At 42.8% G+C, this 21,157-nt stretch overlaps 1 protein-coding gene across 1 annotated transcript; it reads left to right on the top strand.

Annotated features, from left to right (window-relative positions):
• Positions 1–71: 71 nt before the first annotated feature.
• Positions 72–19,034, top strand: WDR4 (WD repeat domain 4). The gene is made up of 12 exons (XM_018083912.2): positions 72–78; positions 212–251; positions 1,545–1,607; positions 2,493–2,639; positions 4,904–5,060; positions 5,646–5,758; positions 6,780–6,840; positions 8,128–8,226; positions 13,378–13,442; positions 14,889–15,072; positions 15,956–16,025; positions 17,908–19,034. The coding sequence occupies exons 1-12, from the start codon at positions 72–74 to the stop codon at positions 18,087–18,089; spliced, it is 1,188 nt and encodes a 395-aa protein (XP_017939401.2). The 3' UTR covers positions 18,090–19,034.
• Positions 19,035–21,157: the final 2,123 nt, after the last annotated feature.

Below are 21,157 nucleotides of genomic sequence, written 5' to 3'. Positions count from 1 at the left end.
TGGGCGGGCGGCGCGGGTGAGGTTCGGGCGCGGCGCGGTGACGTACGCGTGCTGCGGCGGCGGTCGAGCGCATGGCGGGCGCTGAGGGAGGAGGAGAGGATAGGAGAAGGAGCCACCGGCGATGGGCACTGAATTGAAGCACCTGCCGGAGGTCGCCAGCCGCCGGGCCCGCCTCGACCCTGGCGCTCCGCGGGGCCCTGATGGTGGCCAGCGGCGGGGGAAGGCTGCTGGCGGCGGTGTGGGGAGCCCGGGTCAGTGCTGGGCGGGTTTGCCGCGGGCCTGTCCGGCCGTGCGTGTGCCCTGCGGTGGGAGGTGAGGGGAGAGCCCCAGAGCCGCTGCCCGCGCTGCTTTTTGTGGCTTTTCCGCGCTTCTTGTCGGCGTCTTCTGCTACAGAGACCTGGCTTTTAAACTTTTTATACTTTCACGGTTTTCCTCCACGAGGTGCCGGTCACTGCTGTGTGAACGACTGTACGTTAACATTGATTATATATGTGTTACGTACGTACATATATATATATATACACACATAAATGCGCACATTTATATATGTGTACACATATACATATATATAACATATACACGTATGCATATAACATAGATTATGCATATAGTGATAAATGTATACAACATATGTAGCAGAACATATAATAATATGCAGTTATATGATATATACACACACATATAATGTATGTGACATATAGCTTTTATTTAAAACTATAAATGTATATAATATACATATAATACAGAATTATATAGAGAGTATGTTGATATGTATGTGTGTATATATATATATATCTCACAGCATACACTGAGTTGGAAGGCACCCACAAGGATCATCCAGTCCAGCCCCTGGCCCTGCAAAGGACCATCCACAAGAGTCACATATAAAATAACTGTGTATTTGATGTCTATGAGTAAGATGCACATAAATATCTCCAAGGTGGGTGTTGGAGGATGGTGCCAGGCTCTTTTCTGTGGTGCCCAATGACAGGACAAGGAGCAACGGCCATAAAATAAAACACAAGAAGTTCCGCCTCAACGTGAGGATGAACTTCTGTACCTTGAGGGTGGCAGAGCACTGGGCCAGCAATGCAGGGAAGACGTGGAGTCTCCCTCTCTGGAGACATTCCAAACCCACCTGGAGGAGTTCCTGTATCACCTGCTCCAGGTGACCCTGCCTTGGACTGGATGATCTCCAGAGGTCCCTTCCAAACCTGACAATTCTATGATTCTGTGACTGGGTGGATGCTGCTGACAGATAATGTCAAGTCTGACACGAGTGAAATATGTGTAAAATACAGGGTTCCTTTGCCAGCAGATGACGATTTCTTTTTTGGCATCTCTGTGCAATCCAAGGTTTTAAGCTTTGGCCACATCTGCAGCACTCTGGGAGCCCCCTTGGGCAGAGGTTGTCCCTCAAGATGGGGGTCAGCTGTGCAAGTAACCATGACATAAGAGCATGTTCCAAAAGAGTTGCCACCCTTCGTAGTTAAGCTCATGGTTGTTCTAGTCCCGGTGGGTTTAGTCTTCTTTCAATTTTGCAGTGGTGAGAGTCTCTTCGTGTACGATTGTGTCAGCGCGGAGAAGAAGACCTTGGGAGATAAAGGGTGAGGAAATCTGCTCTGCAGTCTCTGTGTTCCTGGAGGGGGCATCTCCTCCTGAGGTGGTGTGGCAGCGAAGGCAATAAAAGAGTCACAGGATGACTCCTTGAGCAGGTGATGGGTTGGTTTTGCTAACCCTGATGGGTTTGTGTGTATGTTTTTCTTTGCTTCATTCCAGAGACGTCACTGTACTCTTTTTTATTTGTTAGAGAAACACCAGTAGTACAGGGAAGCTGTGGATGCCCCATCCCTGGCAGTGTTCAAGGCCAGGCTGGATGGGGCTCTGAGCAACCTGGTCTAATGAAGAGTTTCCCTGCTCAAATGGCAGGGGAGTTGGAATGAGATAATCTTTAAGGTCCCTTCCAACCCAAACCATTCTGTGATTCTGTAATAAATGAATCTCAGTGATTGTTCTCATTCAAGACATTTATGTAAAAATGCTGCATTTTTTATTATACCATCTAAGACAAAAAAAAAGACCCCACAAACCAATTACATAACTTCTCCTTCAGGTCCATTTTCTAAGTCATGAGAGTTCAAAACTGAAAAAGTATTTTTCTTAGTTTAAATTCAACCAGTGGACATTGTTTTACCTGTAGCCAGTTTTACTGATTTCACCTAACTTTGAATCAAGCTCTGAAAGCACAAACTCTAATGTGGTTGGTTTGTTTGTTAAAGCAAGTATTCAGGCAAGGCTTAGACTTTATATCAGTTTTCTTTTCCATGGCTTTTTTCTTTGTATTAATGTTCAAATTGGCTGAACCTCTTAAGCATAAATAAAACTTTTTAGGATTTTGCTTGTTCTTCACGAGCCTTCGTGGTGGTGTAAGAACAGCCTTCTCAAGGACTTTGGTGTCTCTTGTTGTGAACTATTCCCCTTCTCTCTATTAGGCAGGATGGAAAAGCAACAGATAAAGGAACTGATGACATCCTGGCTTTTGCCTTCTCCCCATCAGGGGATTATTTTGCCTTGACAGATGACAACAAACGTCTGATCCTGTTCCGGACAAAGCCTTCCTGGGAATGTGTTAGTGTCAGGTAAGGCAGCAGGATGTTGCATATCACTTTGGAGTTATGGCTGATTGATTCAGAGTTCTGAAATAGGAGTACTTGGTATGTTGATATTTGTTATCACTAAGCTTTTTGTTGTTGTTGTTGTTTGGGTTTTTTTGTTTGTTTTCCCTTGCTCAAAAGAATTTCATGTTTTTGGGACTCCAGAGATATTTGTTAAGAAATGATGCATGGTCTGCCCCACACCAAGAGTGAGACTGCAGATATTTACATCATTGGCCAAGGGAAGATAATCTCTTTTCTTGTTCCAAAATACAGTATTTGCATCTTTAAGAACTGAAACTTTACCCACTCCTAGTGAACACTTCAGATTGGGGTCTGTAATAGTGATGCTGAGCAGTTCAGTGAGTGCATTGTCTGTTTTGATTTGGAGGAGGAGATGTTTTGGGGAGTTTGTGACTTTTTTTTGAAGTGCATCTTTAGAGGTGCTGCAGCTGTTTTCCTTCTGTACATTCCTCTTGAGGAAACAGCCTGCAGCTGTCCACCAGAGGTCCTCCAGTTACAAGATTTCTGCTGCTGCTTGTGACAATTGTCTGTACAAAAAAAAAAAAAGGACCAGGAAGGGCTTTCTGAGAAAGTAGCTGAGCTTGTGACAACTCTGCTTTTGGTGGTCTCTGACAAACGTGAGGCCCCGGTTGCAAACCAGAATGGAATGTCTGTAGCTTGGCTGTGTGTGTAGGGTGCAGGATGGACCTCTGGCGGGTTAAACAGTGTTGGAGTGAGGAAGTAATCGCGGCATGAAGCTTTGTCAGGGAGGTTTAGGTTGGATATTAGGAAAAGAGTCTTCCCCCAGAGGGTAGCTGGGCACTGGAACAGGCTCCCCAGGGCAGTGGTCACAGCACCAAGGCTGACAGAGCTCAAGGTGCAGAGTCAGGGGTAGGACTTCGATGATCCTTGTGGGTCCCATCCAGCTCAGGATATTCTGTGATTCTGTGACAAAGCCAGAAATGGCAAAACTCTGTTCATTCTGTGTTCTGCCTTCCCTGCTGCCCTGCCTTGTGTGTCTTGCCTGTAACGTGCCCTGGGATAATTGTTTGGTGGTTTACTTTCTGCTAAAAGGTCAACTAGGACCACAGCTGGATTTTTTTGGGAACGTCATTACCTCCTATTAGGAAACTGGGAAACAGACTAAAGACTGTCTGCATGGATAAAGGAATGCCAAAATTGAGCTCTGTAACTTATATCTGTGTTTTGTGGCAAGCTGTATAAGTTTCGTGTGGTGCTGCCTTTTGTAGTCAGCTCATTTCAGACAAAGGGGAACTTTTGAATCTTTGTGCTTAAGATCCTGAGTAGAACAATGAATTTGGAGCAAGACTTATTCTTGTTGGCAAGGTAAACTGTTTTGGAATTGTGTTGTCTGGCCTGCAGTGTGTTAGTAGGCATTCTTGTCCTATACAATTCCTGTTGTTGTGGTGTTCCTTTAAACAGCCCCTAAAAATGATTAGAATTTCTGTCTTCCTACCTGAAGTGTAGTATATTGGTTTTTTGCTTCCAGATGGCCACTGAATTTCAGAGTGGGTGAATATAAATGTCCATTCCACATGATCCTTGGCATCCACAGGCCTGTATTAACAAACAGGACATAAGTTTTCTGGCATATATGGTCCTTATATTTATCTGAGTAGTTGTAAGAAAACTGTTACCTGCTACACTGGCAACTGGAACTGTAAGATGCTGGCAGATGATGAGGGAAAGTCAGAGTTCAAGTTCAGGGCTTTGCCTGGACAAGGTGCCCTGAGACTGTGACTCTCTGACTCAGGCTGTGAGGAAGGGCTTCTTTTCACAGCACAAAGTGGTGACTGGAAAAGTAGTTTCTACCCAGTTTTTAAATGTGTTGCTCCTAAGGACAAATCCTACCTTGTCTTTTCTGCATATTTAACTTGTATTTTTGTTATGGAGAGTGCAAGAAAGATCATTGGCCTTCTTTAGAATCTTGGCATGCTGCCTAGGCCAAGTGCTCAGTTGAGTAGGTACCAAAGCAAAATGCAGTCATGAACTTTAATGATCTCCTTTTTTTTTTCTCCCCCCCAGGTGTTTGCTATTACATAGTTCAGACATTCACTAGTTCTCAAAAGAGCTATTTCAACCCCACAATGTTATTCTCATTGCTGCCATTTAGAGAATGTTGCATTTGAGAGGGTTTTTTTTGTGCAGTCTCTTGGTGTGTTTTACTTTCAGACTTGCTGAATCTGTCCTCCAGAGCTGTTCAAGGTGTGCCATTTTTCTTTCAGGTTTGTGAACAGGAGATGCACAGCCCTGGTTATTACAGCTGCAGAGGATAAGATTTTCGTTGCAGACAAGTCTGGTGATGTCTATTCTTACTCAATAACAGAACCTCAGGCAGATGGAAAACTTGAGCTGGGTCATGTGTCTCTGCTGTTGGATGTGGTGAGTGTGTGCATTGTGTATCTACTGTACAAATCTGCATTCCTGGTTGTATTTGTCCCAGATTTATGAGGGATTGTTGCTTTTGTCCCAGATTTATGAGGGATTGTTGCTTTTGTCCCAGATTTATGAGGGATTTTTTTTAATATAATGTGTGTGGACTGGATTACTTCTCACTTGAGTTCGTGTCATCAAAGTTTGGCAAGGAAAGAAGCTTATCAAAAGGGTTATCTGTCCTGGGAATGTTGAAAAAGATTTGGTGATGGAATATATATGGGAATTCACCCAGTCTGTCATGTCAGTTGAGCTGTTTCAATGTGATAAGTTTCTTTTTAGTGTCAGTGGGATTTCCACCTGTACAGTGGCTTTTACTGGACTTGGAAGTCAACATCTCTTGTCTTAGTGAGGGAGAAAATTACTGTCATAAAGATTTATGCTTAAATTGTCAGGGGAAAAGAGGGACTTAGTGTTTTCAGCTGCCTTTTGGAATGAGCAGATACAGATAGTTTACTGCTTTTCTGTTTTCCTAGTTAAGGAGAATTACAAGCCTTGAACTACTGGGCACTAAAACTCTCCCTTTACCAACAGGCTCTGAGTCCTGATGACCAGTACATCCTCTCTGCAGACAGAGATGAGAAGATCAGAGTCAGCTTGACAAAGGCTCCTTACAGTATTGTATCCTACTGTATGGGACACAGAGAGTGAGTTCATTGTGGGCAAAAGTCATTGTGTGCAGCCCTTCCCTGCACATCCACCCTCAGTGTATGAAATTGTCTCCTCAAATCATATTAAACAAGACCCTGGTCTGAGATAGAGTCATTGAATGGTCTGGGTTGGAAGGGACCTTTAAAAGTGATCTAATCCAATCCCCCTGCAATAAGTAGGGACATCTTCAACTAGATCAGGTTGCTCAGAGCCCTGTCCAACCTGGCCTGGAATACATCTAAAAAATCAATATTTAAATTAGGAATGCATAAGAAAGGGTTACATAAAGCAGCTGTGATTGTCTTGTTTCACAGTCCTGAATTTTTTCCTCTCCATGGGGCATGTGGTGATTCTTGCTGGATCTATTTTGCCTGCAGGCACCTGCCATTTCTGCTTTGACATGAAAGTTTGTATTACAGTGACCAAATCTCTTCTGTTTTTTTTTACTCCATGGCCTCAAAATTGTGCCTGTTTTCAAAAGCAAGACTGTTCCACTCAGGTAATGTTCTGCTCAGGTCACTGTGCTTTAGGTTGCTGAGCTCTAAGATAATAATGAACTCCAAAAGTTCAGGTCCTCAGTACTCACCAAAGACAAGTCATGGTAGACACAGCAGTATTAAAACCATCACTGGTGTGTTTTAAAAGAATCTGTTGGTTAATGTTTTTAATGTGCATCATGAACTGAGAAAGGACAACATGCTACCTGAGTACATCTGTCTCCACTGGCATTTTTTGATCTAAATGACAGTGTTCTCAGCTGGGAGGAAGTCAGTAGAATTCCCTGAGTGCAGGTGGGGGAATATATTTCTTTATTAAATAGAAAGTCAGTAGTTTGTGTAGTGCATATATACTAAGTACCATAGACCTGTTTTGTTCTTCCTCCTCATTATCTTGATGTGGAAAGTCTGTTTGTTTATTTTAAGGTTCTCTTTAAAATTGGTGGTTTTTCTTACTGTGTGTGTTTAAAGACCAGAGTGTCATGCAAGAGAGTTCAACTTTTGACTGCTTTCCCTTTAGGTTTGTAAGCAAAATATTTGTAATACCCAACTGTCCTGATCTGCTGTTGTCAGCCTCTGGGGTATGTATTGCAATTTCTTTGGAAAAATTGTTTTGTTTTCTTTTTTTTTAAACTTTAGACTAGTGGTTTGGCCAAGTACCTTGGGATATTTGGAATAATCTTTCCTAGTTTACAGCACAGCCTTCTCTCCTTCCCTCCTTTTCTTGGCTTTCTGTTCAGTATTCAACCACTCTATTGGTAGAACATATAAGAGCCTTTTACTGTGCTTATAGTAAAAGCCATCTCTGGGATGGCAAAATCAATGTCCTGAGTATTTCTTCAACATGAATGCTTGCTTTGGAGCACAGACAGACTTCAATCATTGGGCCATTGAAGAACTTTGAATCAAATGGGTTTTGTGCCAGCCTGCCATGATGATGAGTGTCTTGAGAATGAACGACTTAGAATCACAGATTATTATTTTTCTGAGGTTTAAGATGAGGAAATTGTCCTCTCTACACCCTCCCATGTGCTTTCCCCTGTGAGACTCGCTCTGAATTATGTTCTTTTCAGTATGTTCTCATCCAGAGCATGTTGTGCAGAGGTTGCAGTGCAGTGCTGCACAGTGCTTGGGTGAGGACTGAAGAAGGGAGTTTTCCCTCCTTTCCCTCCCCAGCCCTTTTCCTAAATTGATGGCATCCTGCTGCCATGCCAGACCTGCACAGAGCAAGTAGATGGTGTTGGTCTAAAAGAAGGGAAACTGTTATTTTGTTTCCCAGACTGCCAAAACTGCATAGGAAACAAACAGTGTGTTCTGTGAAGATGTGAAGATCATAATAATTCTTAGCATTTGCTTCCCTGAGGCTCTTGTCCCTCTAATTATTTAAGCAGCTCCAGTGTTAGTGCTGTGCACGACTGTATTTCATTGTTAGCAAATGCCCTTTGATGACTCTGTTTTTCCAGAGAGGTGTTTAGCTTCTCTCCTGGAGGTTACTAAATCAAATGAGAATTTGGATGATAACAAGAGCAGGGGGCAGAGAAGGGCAGCCTGAAAGAATTGCCATTAGAATGCTGAGCACATGTGTTACTGTGCTATTGGAGACAGACTTGAAATGCACTTCTCCAGCTACCCAATTTCCACTTCAAAAGGGGAATTAAAATTAGCATGATTGAATAATTTAGAATGGAGGGGAAAATTATGTTAATTAAAATGCTTTATCTGCAATTTGAGGTCTTAACTAAGTGACTATTTAGCAGCTTCTGTGGGGAGCTCTTCAGGGAAATAAGGTTTAGCTGAAGGCCATGAGTGGCTTCTCTTTGCCTGAGGTGCTGTTAGTAATAGACTTGTGTCCACTTCCATCTGTTCAGGACTCGACTCTGAGACTCTGGGAATATAAAAGTGGAGAAGAAGTGCACTGCTGTCAGCTAAGCAGCATCTGTGGGCCCGAGGCAGCCAAAACTGACCAGGTAATTTTGTTAAAAGTGTCTCCCTTCAGTCAGTGAGTTTAGAACTTATGTGAGACCTAAAAACTGTTACAGTAGCCTGGGATTTTGGGAAAGGAGGAAAGTCCCTGAAATCCATTCCTGTGTCTTGTGTGCATTTATAAAAAGTACCAAGCAGTGACCAGAAGAAGCTGCTTGTAATTCTTCCCAAATACAAGTTCTGCATGGTAGACAAAGCCTTCACTTGAATTTTTTTCCAAAAACACAGGTGCTATGTTAGTCAGGCAATATCTTGGAAAGATCTAAACATTCACCCATTTTTTAAAATGCTTAAAATTTCAAATGAAGTGTTAAAGTTGCAATTTTTCTGAGCAAAAAAGCAGCTTTGTAATATTTGTAACCAGTGACCTGCAGTACTGCCCTGTGGAGTCAAAACTGGGCTTGTTCCTTTAGGTTGTTCTGCAGCTGGATAGTGTCCAAAATTAAAATCTATGAGTCTTACATGAAAACTGAATACCCCAGGGGCTCTCCTGAGCTTCCAGCCCGTACTTGAGTGGTGTCACACACACAATTTGGGGTGCTGCTGTGATCTGAGGTGTTACTCTGATGTGAGCAGTCGTTCTGGTTGTGTTTGACCTCTGGTTTTGTTCTTTCTCGTGCTGTGGTGTGTCATAAGACTTGTTAGCAGTGAAACAGCACCAGTCCCTGTCCCAGCTGTGTGGATGGTGTTAAACCAGCTGCTGACCTGTTGGGTTGTTTAAAGAGTTACCACCCATCCTGCTGGGTGTGTTTGTCCTGGGAATGTCTAAAAACACTTCTTTCTCTGAAGACCACAGCTGTTTCCCAGGTGTTAGGGAATGGGAAGCCTGTATCCATGCATGGCTTTTGAGACAGATCCACTGTGGAATCCATGTCCAAGCTGGAATTGAATTGACAAGCTCTGTCTTCCCTCCCTTGTGTTATGTTATGGGTTCAGTAGTCAAAGTATGTCGTGCTTGGCCTCTCCACACAGTTGGGAACCACTTGTATCACAGCTTTCAAGGCTCAGATATTGGAAATCTTTTGATTTTGGCCCAGAGTTAGCAGGGATTCTGGGTGGTGTCTATATGGACAATTCAACCTGCTCCTGAGCTTGAAAGTGTATTTTAAAGCACACCTCAGCCAGGTACCTGTCATGCACATTCACAAGGCCTCTGGCTCATTCCAACTTGATGTTGGTGCTTGAAATATTTGAAGAAGCTGTTGCTGGGTTTTTTCACAAGTGAAAACCAGGGGTTACAAAATGAGGTGATGAGCCCATCTAGTTGGTATCCACTGATAGTCTGGGTGCAGCAGGATTTGAGTGAGGAAGGGAGAACTGAGTGTGAGGCAAACCTACAGAATTACCATGTACAACCTTCTGGAAATAAGTGGCTCAGGGAGTAGCTAATAAGAGTGCTTTGTTGAAACAATGTGGTTTGGTAGCCATGCAATCCATGTCTGCAGCAACCTTGCAAGGAACTTCTTTTGGAGGGAATAATGATTTTATTTTAAAATATTTTGCCTTCTAGGTTTATAGGATCACTGAGGACTAGTAAGCAACTAGCTGTGAAGTGGGGAATCCAATGATTAATTTTAAAAATGCTACTTGTTGCTTAGTCTGGCTTAGCATTTAGTAAGATGGCTTACATGTAAATTAACAGTGCTTGGTCTCACACTGAATCTTAACTTCACTGCTTAGAATTTTATCAAAATAATATTAAGCTATGTAATGGACTATAAATGTAGCATCAGATAAACTAACAAATTTCAAAAAACTTAGTTACTGCAGGCAGGAATTGATTTAAAAATATTTTTTTACTCTTTCAGAATGTTTTTGAAGGCTCTTGACTGCAGTTTACTAATACTTGCCTTGTCTCCTAACACACCTGATAAAGTCCCTTCCATAGGGTACTCTTTATGCTGATGTCTCAGGAGAAATCTGGGGTGCTCTTTGTTTGAGGAGTCTCTGTTTAGCTTCTTTATCTTGGTGTGAGTAAGCAAAGACAGAAAGGGAAAGCCCACAAACCGTGAGCTAATAAATATAACACAGCAATCATTTAATAAACCCCATTCCTGCGGTGTTTTGCACTTGTTCCATCCACTTCCATGTGTCTCCTGATGGTGGTTTTGGAAGCTCCAGGCTGTCCTGTTTCTTGAATCTGTGAAATCCTGCTGACTGCCCACCCTTACAGGTGTTTCAGAGGGAAAGGAGACTTGTGTTTTGATGGCATCATAGTGCTAGAAATGTCAGAGGTGACGTCTGGTGACAGTATTTAGCCATGCTGTGCATCCAGGTGTATCACAGATCATCTTCACAACCTAGTGAGACATTTAACAGTCTGAATTTAAGGAAACAATCTCTTGAGTCTGCACTTTACAGGTTGTAATTAGCACATTGTCTGCAAATGAGTCTGCAACCAAAGATAGAAGTGCTTTTTCTTTTCTTTAGTGTTATAATTCATTTTTACCATTAATAAACACTGTGGATGCTCTGAAGCTTGAGACACAGCTTGAAGCACAATGAGAATGGAATCATCAGTAATGATGGGTCATGTGAGCACAAAAATGTGGGCTTATTTTGCTTGGCAGATGATGAATATGTGTCTGTTTTGGGAATGTAGGAGTGTTTTGAGCAGTGTAGCATTGGTTTCAGCTGATGGGTTGCAGATCCTCAGTTCATTTTCCCACTAGAATGGGAGTAATTCTCTAATTCCATAGTGCTATATAAATATTTTTCCTGCTTCAGAGCTTTCACCTCATCTGATCCTCTTGACAGCAGAAGCTTGTTTAAAGTCCAGAATGTGAATTGCACAACTCTACCCCAGTGCACCAGTACAGTAATTTCTTATAGGGTCACCTCTTCTCCCAGATGACATCAAAATATAATTTTAACATGTTGCCAGACTGATAACAGTGTTGCATAAACCCTGATTAGTTCAGAGAGTATCAAGTGAACATCTGTTTATCACAGACTGTTCCTTTAGCTCTTCCTTAACTGATTTCATGGGCTTGTCCTTGACCAAGATACTACTGTAGGTCTTGCATTTCCTTTGCTGATTGTTAACTTGCCCACACATGGGAAGGAAAGAGCTTGGAAAGAAGTTACATTTTTTTGTCTCTTTCCAGCTGTGAATAAAACTTGGTTCAAAGCAAAAATCATCCTCCTCCTCCCTCCCCCAGTGAGGGTGGGGGAAAGCTGCTGCCTAATTGAGGTTCACAGAACCCTTTGTCTCTCTAACAAAGCACTTGGCTGTGTAGGTGGGCACTTTCTTGCATGTTTGTCAGGCAACAGGTAGAAAGGCAGAGCTTTATTATTAGAAATAAATATCACAGGTTTCAGCTTTGTTAATATATGTATCTCTTGGCTTCTTCCCTCAAGTGTCTGAAGAACCCACTGGTGGTTTACAATAAATAGGAGCTGTCAGTTCTGCTCCAGAGCTGTGGTGTAAATGGCTCTGTACTGCAGAAAGTACATTTAGACTTATTAGCTACAGAGAACCTTTCTCATTCAGCCCACTCATCCTACCAGGTATTGGGAACCATAAGCATTTTTTATGTCTGTGTGAAACAGGGGTCCTGATGCTAAATGTGGACTAACAACTTTGTGTTTCTCCAGAGTAGCAAGAGATTAGTCCCATCTGTTCCCAGGAGCCCTGAAACATATCAGTCCTTTTGATAATGGTTTTTATAAAGTGCTCCTCTTCTGTACAAGCAGGCAATTGAGCATGTGAGTGAAAAGTCTCTGCCTGCTGTTCTTGCTTCCCTCTCATGAGATTGTATCACACAGTGGATCTTTTCTTCTCATTTGCTGGAGATGCACCGTGGAACCCTGGTTTTCAGCTGTATTTATACCATTAATTAACTTTCCTTCCCACAGTTGGTTTATCTTTTAGTAGTTGCATCATGTACTGTTGACAAAATAGTTGTCTTCTGCTGTTAAACCTCCAGACTTGAGTATTTGGAAGCTGTACAGCTTGCTTTGCTTCCTTACATTGATTGCAAAATTCCAAAACAAACACCCTGACAATGCCTATACAGCTGGTAGCTCCAAGGCTAAAATCCTGTGGTTACTCCCAAATTCAGCTTCACTTAGTGAACCAGAGGTTCTGTCTAGTGACCAGTGTTGTGTTAGGAAAGAGGTGAGGATAAAATGAAAGAAGACTTGAAGATGCATCAGAATCCTGCCAGCAGTGTCAGGAAGATGTATTTTCCCTGCCCTAAAGGAAATAACTCACTGCTGCTCCAGTAGTAAGGTTTTAGTCATCAGAAGTGCTGGTGTTGTCACTGCTTATAAAATATTCTTGAGAACCTGCCTTCTGCTGTTGCAGTTTTGTCTTTCACGTTATATAACAGATACTTCTGAAAAAGGCACCCCAGGACATCATCTTGCAGGTTCTCTGCTCCTCTCAAGTTCTTATTTCCCACTCAAGGAGCCACAAATCAGTTGTTATGTATTTCAAGTAGTATGGTTTGTGCAGCAAAGGTATTTCTCTGCTTCTCTCCCAGACAAAACTATATAGCTTCTAAATTAGGAGTGTGATGTGGGGTTTTTTTTGTTGTTGTTGTGTTGGTTTTGGGGTTTTTTAATGAAGAAAATGGCCTCAGGCAGTCGTTTCTTGTTCTTCAGAACACATTTTCTGTGGAGCAGTGTGGCTTCACCCAGACACAGGTTGAAAACAGCACAGCAGGGATATTAGAGATATTAGCTATGCATCACTGTCTTTGTTTTTTAACAAACATAACAGCAGCTAATAGCCTGTGTTTGTAATATCTAAGCTGCTGGTGTGATATTCTGGCAGAGCAGGTTCAATGTCAATGTTTTTGCCATCAGCATTTGTCATTTGACAGCACTGCAGGAGAGAATATTTGAAGGTGGTGTACTTTTCCTTCATGTGTTAGTTTGTCTGCTAAGAGTGGTTCACTCAAACCTTTACATTGGATCTCTGGAGAGCGTGGAAGGGAAAACTTTATAAACCAGCAAACACTGGTACAAAAATAAATTGGACTGCACTTTGAAGGTAATTATGTTGCTTAACTTGCTGTAAATTAAGACATCTGCTAAATTTTAAAGGCTGAGACGTGAAACGGAATGTGAATTTTCTGCCCATGAATGGTCTTAACTTACAAGGATGTTTCTTTTTCTATTCCTAATAGAAATACACCGTGTCAAGAATAACCTACTGCTGTCAAGGTGGTTATGTTGCCATTCTATGTGACAGGTAAGAATAAATGGAATAATGCCCCAAATCCTCCTGCAAAGGCAAGAGCAGCTTTCCTTGCTGGCTCTCACAGCATTCCCCCAGCCTGCAGTACTTGGTACTTGGTGGATCTCCAAATGTCCCAGGCATGCCTGTGGCCTCACAGGGAGCCTCTGAGTCCTTGTTTGCTTGGTCTGAGCATAGAGGTGAGTGAAAGGGTTATCCTGCTTGGTTCAGTTTGGCAGATTTTGTGATGCTTTTCCCTCACAGGAGGACACTCGAGGCTTGGATGTACCAGAGCCCTGTTCTCCCCAAATTGCTGTGCCTGACCCTGTGGTTTGGGTCCCGTTTTGTTCAGGGTGCTGTGGCAATGGAGCAGCCAAACTTCTGTTACCTGTAAATGGGTTCAGCCATTCTGTTTAAAACTGTGGAGAGGCCACATTGACTTTTGGGTTCAAATGTGTGTGTCTGTGTGAGGAGAGGGTGCTCAGGAGCTGATGGGCCTGAGCACTGGGGAGCCTTACAGATGCATCTGGTGGGGCAATATCCTGTGGGAATGGAAAAGCCCTCTTTCCTCATCACCTTAAGTCTGCTAAGGAAGCTGTTCTTCCTGACAAAAGCTTGCCAACAGGAAAGGGAGAGATTGCCAGAGCTGCCTCTACAGTGAAAGAGGCAGTTTGTCCCCTCAGTGGACTTTTGCCAAAGTAAGGAGCCTTAGCTGCTTCCCATTACACCTTCTGCATGGACATCCACACTGGCCCTGGAAGGGGAAGCCCTGTTCCTTAGCCCAGGGGCCACATTGTGCTCTGCATCAGGCTTTTATTTTCAGCTCCACAGCCCAGTGCTTTTAAACAGGTCTGTCATGGGGACCTGGTGGGCCACTCAGGAGGGAGCTCAAGTGTCCTGCCTCTCCAAGGGAGGTCAGGAATCTCTGCATGTGGAGACTGTGGTGGTTAGAGGAGAGAGTGCTGATGGGAGAGGTGGAAAAGAGAACAATGGCAGAGCCCTGTTCTTCAGCTGTGTCAAGATGTCCTGTCCCTTTCATTCCTTCCTCCCCTCCCTGGCATGTAATTCCTTTCCTGGTTTATTTTGGCTGGCATTCAGCTACATATTCCTTCAAGCCCTGTAGGTCAGTGTGCCATGATACAACATTCCTTATATAAATCTTTAGTAATCCTTATGAAATTCCATTTACTACCTTTTCTTTTAAAGAGAAGTCAGCACTGACTGCTTTTTTTTCAGGTAACACTTGAAAAGCCATTTGACATGTTGGGTATTTACAGCTTCTGACTCAGATCATGTAATCAAACTGCACTTGAAGTGCTAGAGTATTTTTTTTTTTTGCAGTTCCTAATGACTTTGCTTTGGCTCTGCTTGGAATTAGAGTGGGTGTCCGTAGTTTGCTGTACAAGTGATGGATGTAGGTGGATTTTGCAATGATGCTAATTAAGTTTTCCCTCTCAAAAGTATTCCCACAGTCTACATCTTTCAGCTCGATGCCACTGCCCAGCAGCTCGTTTACAAGCAGCAAATCCCTTTGCAGCATAAAGGTTGGGACATTGCATTTGGGGAAACGGGAGATCTGTGGATTTTGCAGGAAGACAAGGAAGCTCCTCTTCAGTTGTACAGAGCATGTGATGGACAGTGGAAGGTACCTTGCTAATGCTAACATCCTAAATGTTTTGTGTTGTCTTGAGGCCACAACAAAAATGGAGTTAATTATGTTTCATGAAAGCTGAAAGGCACTTTTCTCTATGTCCTGAGAAGGATAAAAGCCATAGATGCACATCTCATTCTGTTTCTCACCTGTGTTTAACTCAAAGGTGTCAGGAGCTTGTTATGAATACCAGTGTATCCTCCAGCAAAGCTGACATCTGGAACAGCAGGATCAAGCAGAGTGGTTGTCAACCATTGCACTCAGTATTTTAAACTGTTTCCTGGGTTAGATAAGAAAAAAAAATGGAACAACCAAATCCCTTCTGGTTTGCTCAGGAATGCTTTTCACACAGCCTTCCTTGTGCCTGCCTCTGAGGGATCCTTTGAAGGACAAGGCATTCTGGGAGTATTAAGGGAATTATTTTTTTTTTTCCTCCGCTGAGAACAGGGAATAAATTTGGAGGGATGTGCTATCAGGTTCTCTGATAACAACCTATTAAACAACTGGAAACTCATTTGTTATGCTTGTGAGTCCGCAGCTAATTATGGTCTAGTTGTGAAGTGGTTTCAAATGAAACTTTTCAATATGGTCTTTGACCTTATGTGTTCTTGTGATGCTCCTTTTCCTCACAGATTAGTAGGTGGGCATCCATTTTCTTTTCATTTGAGCCCCAAAGCTTTCCCAGCAGAACATGAGATTTCAGTCTGGGTTTCAATACCAGTCCTGGGAAAAAGGAGCCCCAAAGAGATCACAAAAGGCTTACACTTGCTCTGTGTCACTATAGTCTTCTGAGAGCTGTTGCATTTTTCACTGTGCTGTGAAACATTAAATTGTTTAATAATCCCAGAATATCATGCAGCATTCCTTCTATTCCCAGGCTGTAACTGATGACAAAGGATTGCAGAAGATGTCAAAATATATTCAAGACAACTGGACGGTGTTTGAAGGTGAGAAATTTGGCCTGAAGGCCCAGGGAATGCAATTTTTGAAGCTAAAGAACAAGATTTAGGAACAAGACTAGAGTTGAGGTCAGTTCAGATGTTTTCTCAGTTTCATCACTGGGAAGTGAATGTAGATCATGAAGTGTGTTCAGGTTACTGTTATCACAAAATGATGTAGGGATTTAGAGCTGAATTGCAGGATTATAAGTGTTTTCCGTAGACACCTTATCACAGGGATGTGTCTCAACACCCTGTGACAGAGCTGCTGGAGTCTGTCTTCCTGCTGTCATGTCAAGTACTGTTGTTTGTCCTGTCTCTTGCCTGGGTGTGACACTTTTATCAGAGGTACAGTGGAGCCAGTTAGAATGGAATAACCATGGGAGGAGCAGCTTTGCTGTAAAAATGGGCCATTCAGATCCACCTTGGCAAGGCAGAGTACGTGGAGCCTGCTGTGGCTGGAAGGTCTGACCCTGGATGATATCACAGATGACATTGATTAATACCAGGGATGGCTCATTTTGTTCTTAATTTCTGCCCAACTTCCAGTCTCTGGCAGAAAAAAAAGTAATGCCCCATTTACTAGTTCAGAAGCATCCAATGTTTCCAGGATTTTTTTGTGTTTAAAGAACACCCAGCTTTATTTAGAAGCTGAAATAATGGCAGTGGTGGTGCAGGGTAGAGAAAAGTTGTGGTATGTACTGAAGTCTCAATTATGTATTGAGACTTTATTAATTGAAATTTCTCTCCTGTACTTCGCTGGGAGACTGGGAACCTTCCTTAAAGAAAGTGTTACAGTTCCCCCCAGTCTTTTGATCTGTTCACAGTGGCCATACGTAAAGATGGAAGAGTTGCAGGAATGTGCAGTCTGGTGTAAAGTCTCCTTAATATCTAGTGTTGATTTAGCATGTAGCTGTCATTAAGTTGGTCATTAAGTGGTAATTAGGTTGGTACAGTCTTTGAAATCTAAGTCAGGTACTCCTCTAGAAGGGAGGTGTTTGCCTGTAGATGTTACAGGCTTAATAGTTCACAGCCAGGCAGATAATTAGGAGTATGAGGTCTGAGTGAAAATGGGCATGGAGAAGGAAAAAGAGCAGGCAGGGGAAGAGGTTCTGAGCATAATTAGCCCGTGGAACAAATGACTCTGATAGGAGGTACCCGGCTGTGTCTGCAGCTGGGAGAGGGAGGACGGCTCAGATGACAGGGTTCATTATTGTTAATTAGTAAGGGGAGGCTCACTTGATGAGCACTTATTCCAGTGCATAATTAGTGATTCAAAGGTAGTTACATCTCCTAAAAAAAGTGATCATTACATTGTTTAAATCCAGTCTTACATTGCTTAAATCCAGTCTTAATGCCTGCATATTGTCCTTATTTAACCTGGCTGAGGATTCTGTAGGATTTAAGACACATCAGTCAGTCTGGAAGTATCACAGAATCACAGAATGGTTTGGGTTGGAAGGGACCTTAAAGATCATCCCATTCCAACCCCCTACCATGGGCAGGGACACCTTCCACTATCCCAGGTTCCTCTAAGCCCTGTCCAACCTGGCCTTGGACACTCCCAGGGATGGGGCAGCCACAGCTTCTCTGGGCAACCTGTTCCAGTGTCTCACCACCCTCACAGGGAGGAATTTCTTCCCAACATCTAATCTAAATCTACCCTCCTTCAGCTTAAGGCCATTCCCCCTTGTCCTATTACTACATGCTCTTGTGGAAAGTCCTTCTCCAACGTTCCTGTAAGCCCCCTATAGGTACTGGAAAGCTGATAAAGTGGGTAGGACCACAGTAAATGAGTTGAAATGCCACTATCCATAGTTACAGTACAGGAAGTAATTGATGAGACTGCTAAGGGAATTAACACTTGTGTTCTTGCTTTGCCCAATTGCAGGTTTTGTTGGTGCAGGAAGCTACTACAGACACCTCTACAAGGCTTCATTTGATAACATGGATGAATATCTACAGAGGAAGGAGGAAAGGTTACAGCAACAGAAAAAGAAAAGGCAGAATCTACAATGTGGTTCCAATGGACAGACAAAAAAAAAGATGAAGGCTGAAGAGTCATCACTATGACTGTTGTTAACTTGTACCTTTTGCCTTGATGAAAGGTGGTGATCCAACTGCAGACTGTTTTTATATGTAAAATGTATTCTGGAAGAAGACTGGTTTAAACTTTTATTCAGGTTTTCAGGTAGGCTGATGTGACAACATCCTGCTTGCAGCACATAATGCATTTACAATATGCCTAAGCTTTAGCAGCACACAGTGTTAGTGGTTCAGTCCTGGGTATCTCTGATGCATGATATATGAATATTGGAGAGGGTATTTTCCTTAAAACAGGATCTTCTTTTTGCCTACTGTGTTCAGGCTTTCTTCTTCAGGTGGAAACACACCTGATGTGATTTTCTTTTGGTTTGGTTTCGGGTTTTTTTAAACTTTCTAAAAGTTTTGTTAGTTAATGTATCTAACTTAGTGTACCTGGCTATGGGAAAGGGAATGTAGCAAAATTCTTGCTGTATATGAGAAGTTTTAGCTGAGAATTTCCCTTTGTCTTCCCTTCAGTCTATATGGTTGGGATTCTGCCTAGTTTCTAATCCATTGCTTCTTACTTGTGGAATATTTCTATAGGAAGAAGTGCAAAAGTTGATTTTATATCTACAAAGTAAAAGTAAAATGTGTCAGTCAACTTTTGTGTTATTGGAAGACCCTTCTATTGCAATATGATCCTGCTGTGTCTGTGAAAATCATTTGAGAGGTCTGTGAGCAAAACCTGGAGTGCATCCTGCTTTCTTCAGCAAGAACTCTTCCATGTTGCAATTAGCCAAGAAATACATCTTTTTGAAAAGTTATCAGCCAGAGGCTTAGGGGATCACTTGTTGCTTCATCATGGGGCAGAAGATGTGTTCATCTACCAGATGGTATCATGTCCTGTATGGAATAAAATGTACTTTACAAAACCAGGTGTAGAAATCTGTACAATCCATTAAAAGCATTCAGAATGAACCTATGAACCATGAATAGTTCTGTAGGTCTCTTTATGTAGCTGTCCCCTCTGTAGTATCTGGACACTTAAAATTTTTGCACTCAAATTCTAGCTGCACTAATGTTTGAGACATTTTGAGATGTAGCTTGTTTTAGGTTGTCAGGTGTGAAGCAGAACTTGCTGTTTATGTCTGCTCAAATCCAGTCTTGTCCTCACTGTGTGTCCCAGAGGCCACAAGTCTTCCTTGCTGTTGGATGTCACATGGATTTTCATATTCCTTCTGTTTGGAAGTGCCCCTTAAAGCATGTCAGGTGCATTAGTACAGAGCCAGTCCTTCACCTCTGAGGTGTGATTTCTTTTTGTAACTCCTTTTAAGATAAGAACATTCTGCCTTGGCAAAAGGTCTCTTTGGACAGAAATTGCAGTGTCAAGAGCGGTATCGTCTGTTCTGGTTAAAAGTCACAATTCTGGCAGGAGCTGCCCTGGCAAGAGTAAAATGTGAAGTAGTTTCTATTACATGCAGTTACATAAGAATGCATGTCCATAAAGATCGTGGTCTAGTGTAGCAATTCAACCCCTCTGTCCAATATCCACGTATCAGGGATCTGAAGCATCTCATTTGGGAATCTCAAAAGCAGTTGAGTGCTCTGGATAATGCTGATAGTTTACCTAAATCCCATGCTGATCAAAAGCTAGGATTAAAAACCCTGTAAATCCAGGATGGTATGAGGTGAAAACCTTTAGGATTGTATCTGGGACAGTAACTATGGGGGTACAACACCAGTGACGAGTATTTCTCTTGGTCCTCAAGAAGGGATGAGGAATTGCCATCTGAAGTGCTTGATACTGGGTAGGAACGGTGGCTTGGAGACTGGAACACCTGCTGCATGATGGTGGCTGTTAAAGCTTTATAGTTCTTCTATTTATCTGTCTTATTTGAGAGCAGCTCTAGGGAAGGCAGCTGGGGAGTCAATTAAGGAAACTTCGTGATTGTTTGGGAGAAGAGTTTGCTATTGTGCAGGTTCAGTACAATCATACCAGAAATAGGCCAGTACTCACACTGCCTGTGAACCAGACAGGACAGGAGGAAAAGGTTCTGACTGGATTTTTTGCTAGCTGTGATAAAGGAATGAATTTTTACCCCTCGTGAAGCCTGCTGATACAATGCCAGCTGCAACATTTTTGAACAAATTTGAATCTGCAGCAGGAGTCTGTTTTGGATCACTTCTGCATGTCACCAAGTATGCTGGTTTTGGGGTGGTGGTGTGAGCTAAAGACAGGGCTTTTTTGTGTCAACAAAGCATTATTTTTGCCAAGTCTTCTGAGGTCATGTGGGCTGGTCCCAAGAATTGCTCTGATGCTCTAACCTGAGCACGGGATAGATGCGGGGATCACGGAGTGGTTTGGGTTGGAAGGGACCTTAAAGATCATCCAGTTCCAACACCCTGCCTTGGGCAGGGAACCTCCCACTAGACCAGGTTATTCAAAGCCCTGTCCAACCTGGCCTTGAACACTTCCAGGGATGCTGGAAGCTGTGAGCATGCAGGGCTGACACGGCAAGTCACCTCTTCTCTGTGACATTCCTGCTCACCAGAGGTTTTTGCCCAGTCCTGCCTTGTGTTTAGCAGCTTTGATGTTGAGTGTTAGGAGTCCATGTGCATAAACAAAACCATTTACTCACAGAGGAGGAAAATCTTCTGAGGACAACACAGGTAACTGTTTTCGGTGGGTTGGTGACAGATCCTTTGTGGGGTTTCAGCGTGAACATCAATATTGTTACACTTCTAAAGGATCAGAGACTGACATGGCAATTCCTATCCCTGAGGGATATTTTTCCCCAACCACTTTCTCAGCACAGTGTAGACCTTGACAGTGATCCTTACCCTGCCTACTGTCCTGGAAGAAACCCAAAATTTCTTCCAGTGCTTGAACTCATGACAGATCGTGGTGCGTGGGAGTGACATGAGATGTGATATCTGGCAGATGGTTCAGGCCTTTTTGTTCTTTTTTCCTGCAAGTTTTCCTCGCCTTTCCTATTTCATTTCATGTTTCCTTTTCTGCACACAACAGGTCCTGAGCTTCAGTGCTGAGACCATCTGTGTGTCTGTGGATTGCTTTGAAGGGATCCATGAAAAGTGATCAGAGAAAGGAAACTTGC

Source organism: Manacus vitellinus, unplaced genomic scaffold (genome assembly GCF_001715985.3).
Source record: "Manacus vitellinus isolate BGI_N305 unplaced genomic scaffold, ASM171598v3 scaffold_7_pilon, whole genome shotgun sequence".
Lineage (NCBI taxonomy): Eukaryota > Metazoa > Chordata > Aves > Passeriformes > Pipridae > Manacus > Manacus vitellinus.
Note: the sequence above shows the minus strand (reverse complement) of the source record. Positions and strands in the feature narration are given on the sequence as shown.

What these genes read in the sequence shown, in the direction of transcription:
- WDR4 (XM_018083912.2), top strand. An exon ending in TGGGAATGTGTTAGTGTCAG is followed by an intron (nt 2,640 to 4,903) that starts GTAAGGCAGCAG and finishes TTTTTCTTTCAG; the next exon opens with GTTTGTGAACAGGAGATGCA. An exon ending in TGTCTCTGCTGTTGGATGTG is followed by an intron (nt 5,061 to 5,645) that starts GTGAGTGTGTGC and finishes CTTTACCAACAG; the next exon opens with GCTCTGAGTCCTGATGACCA.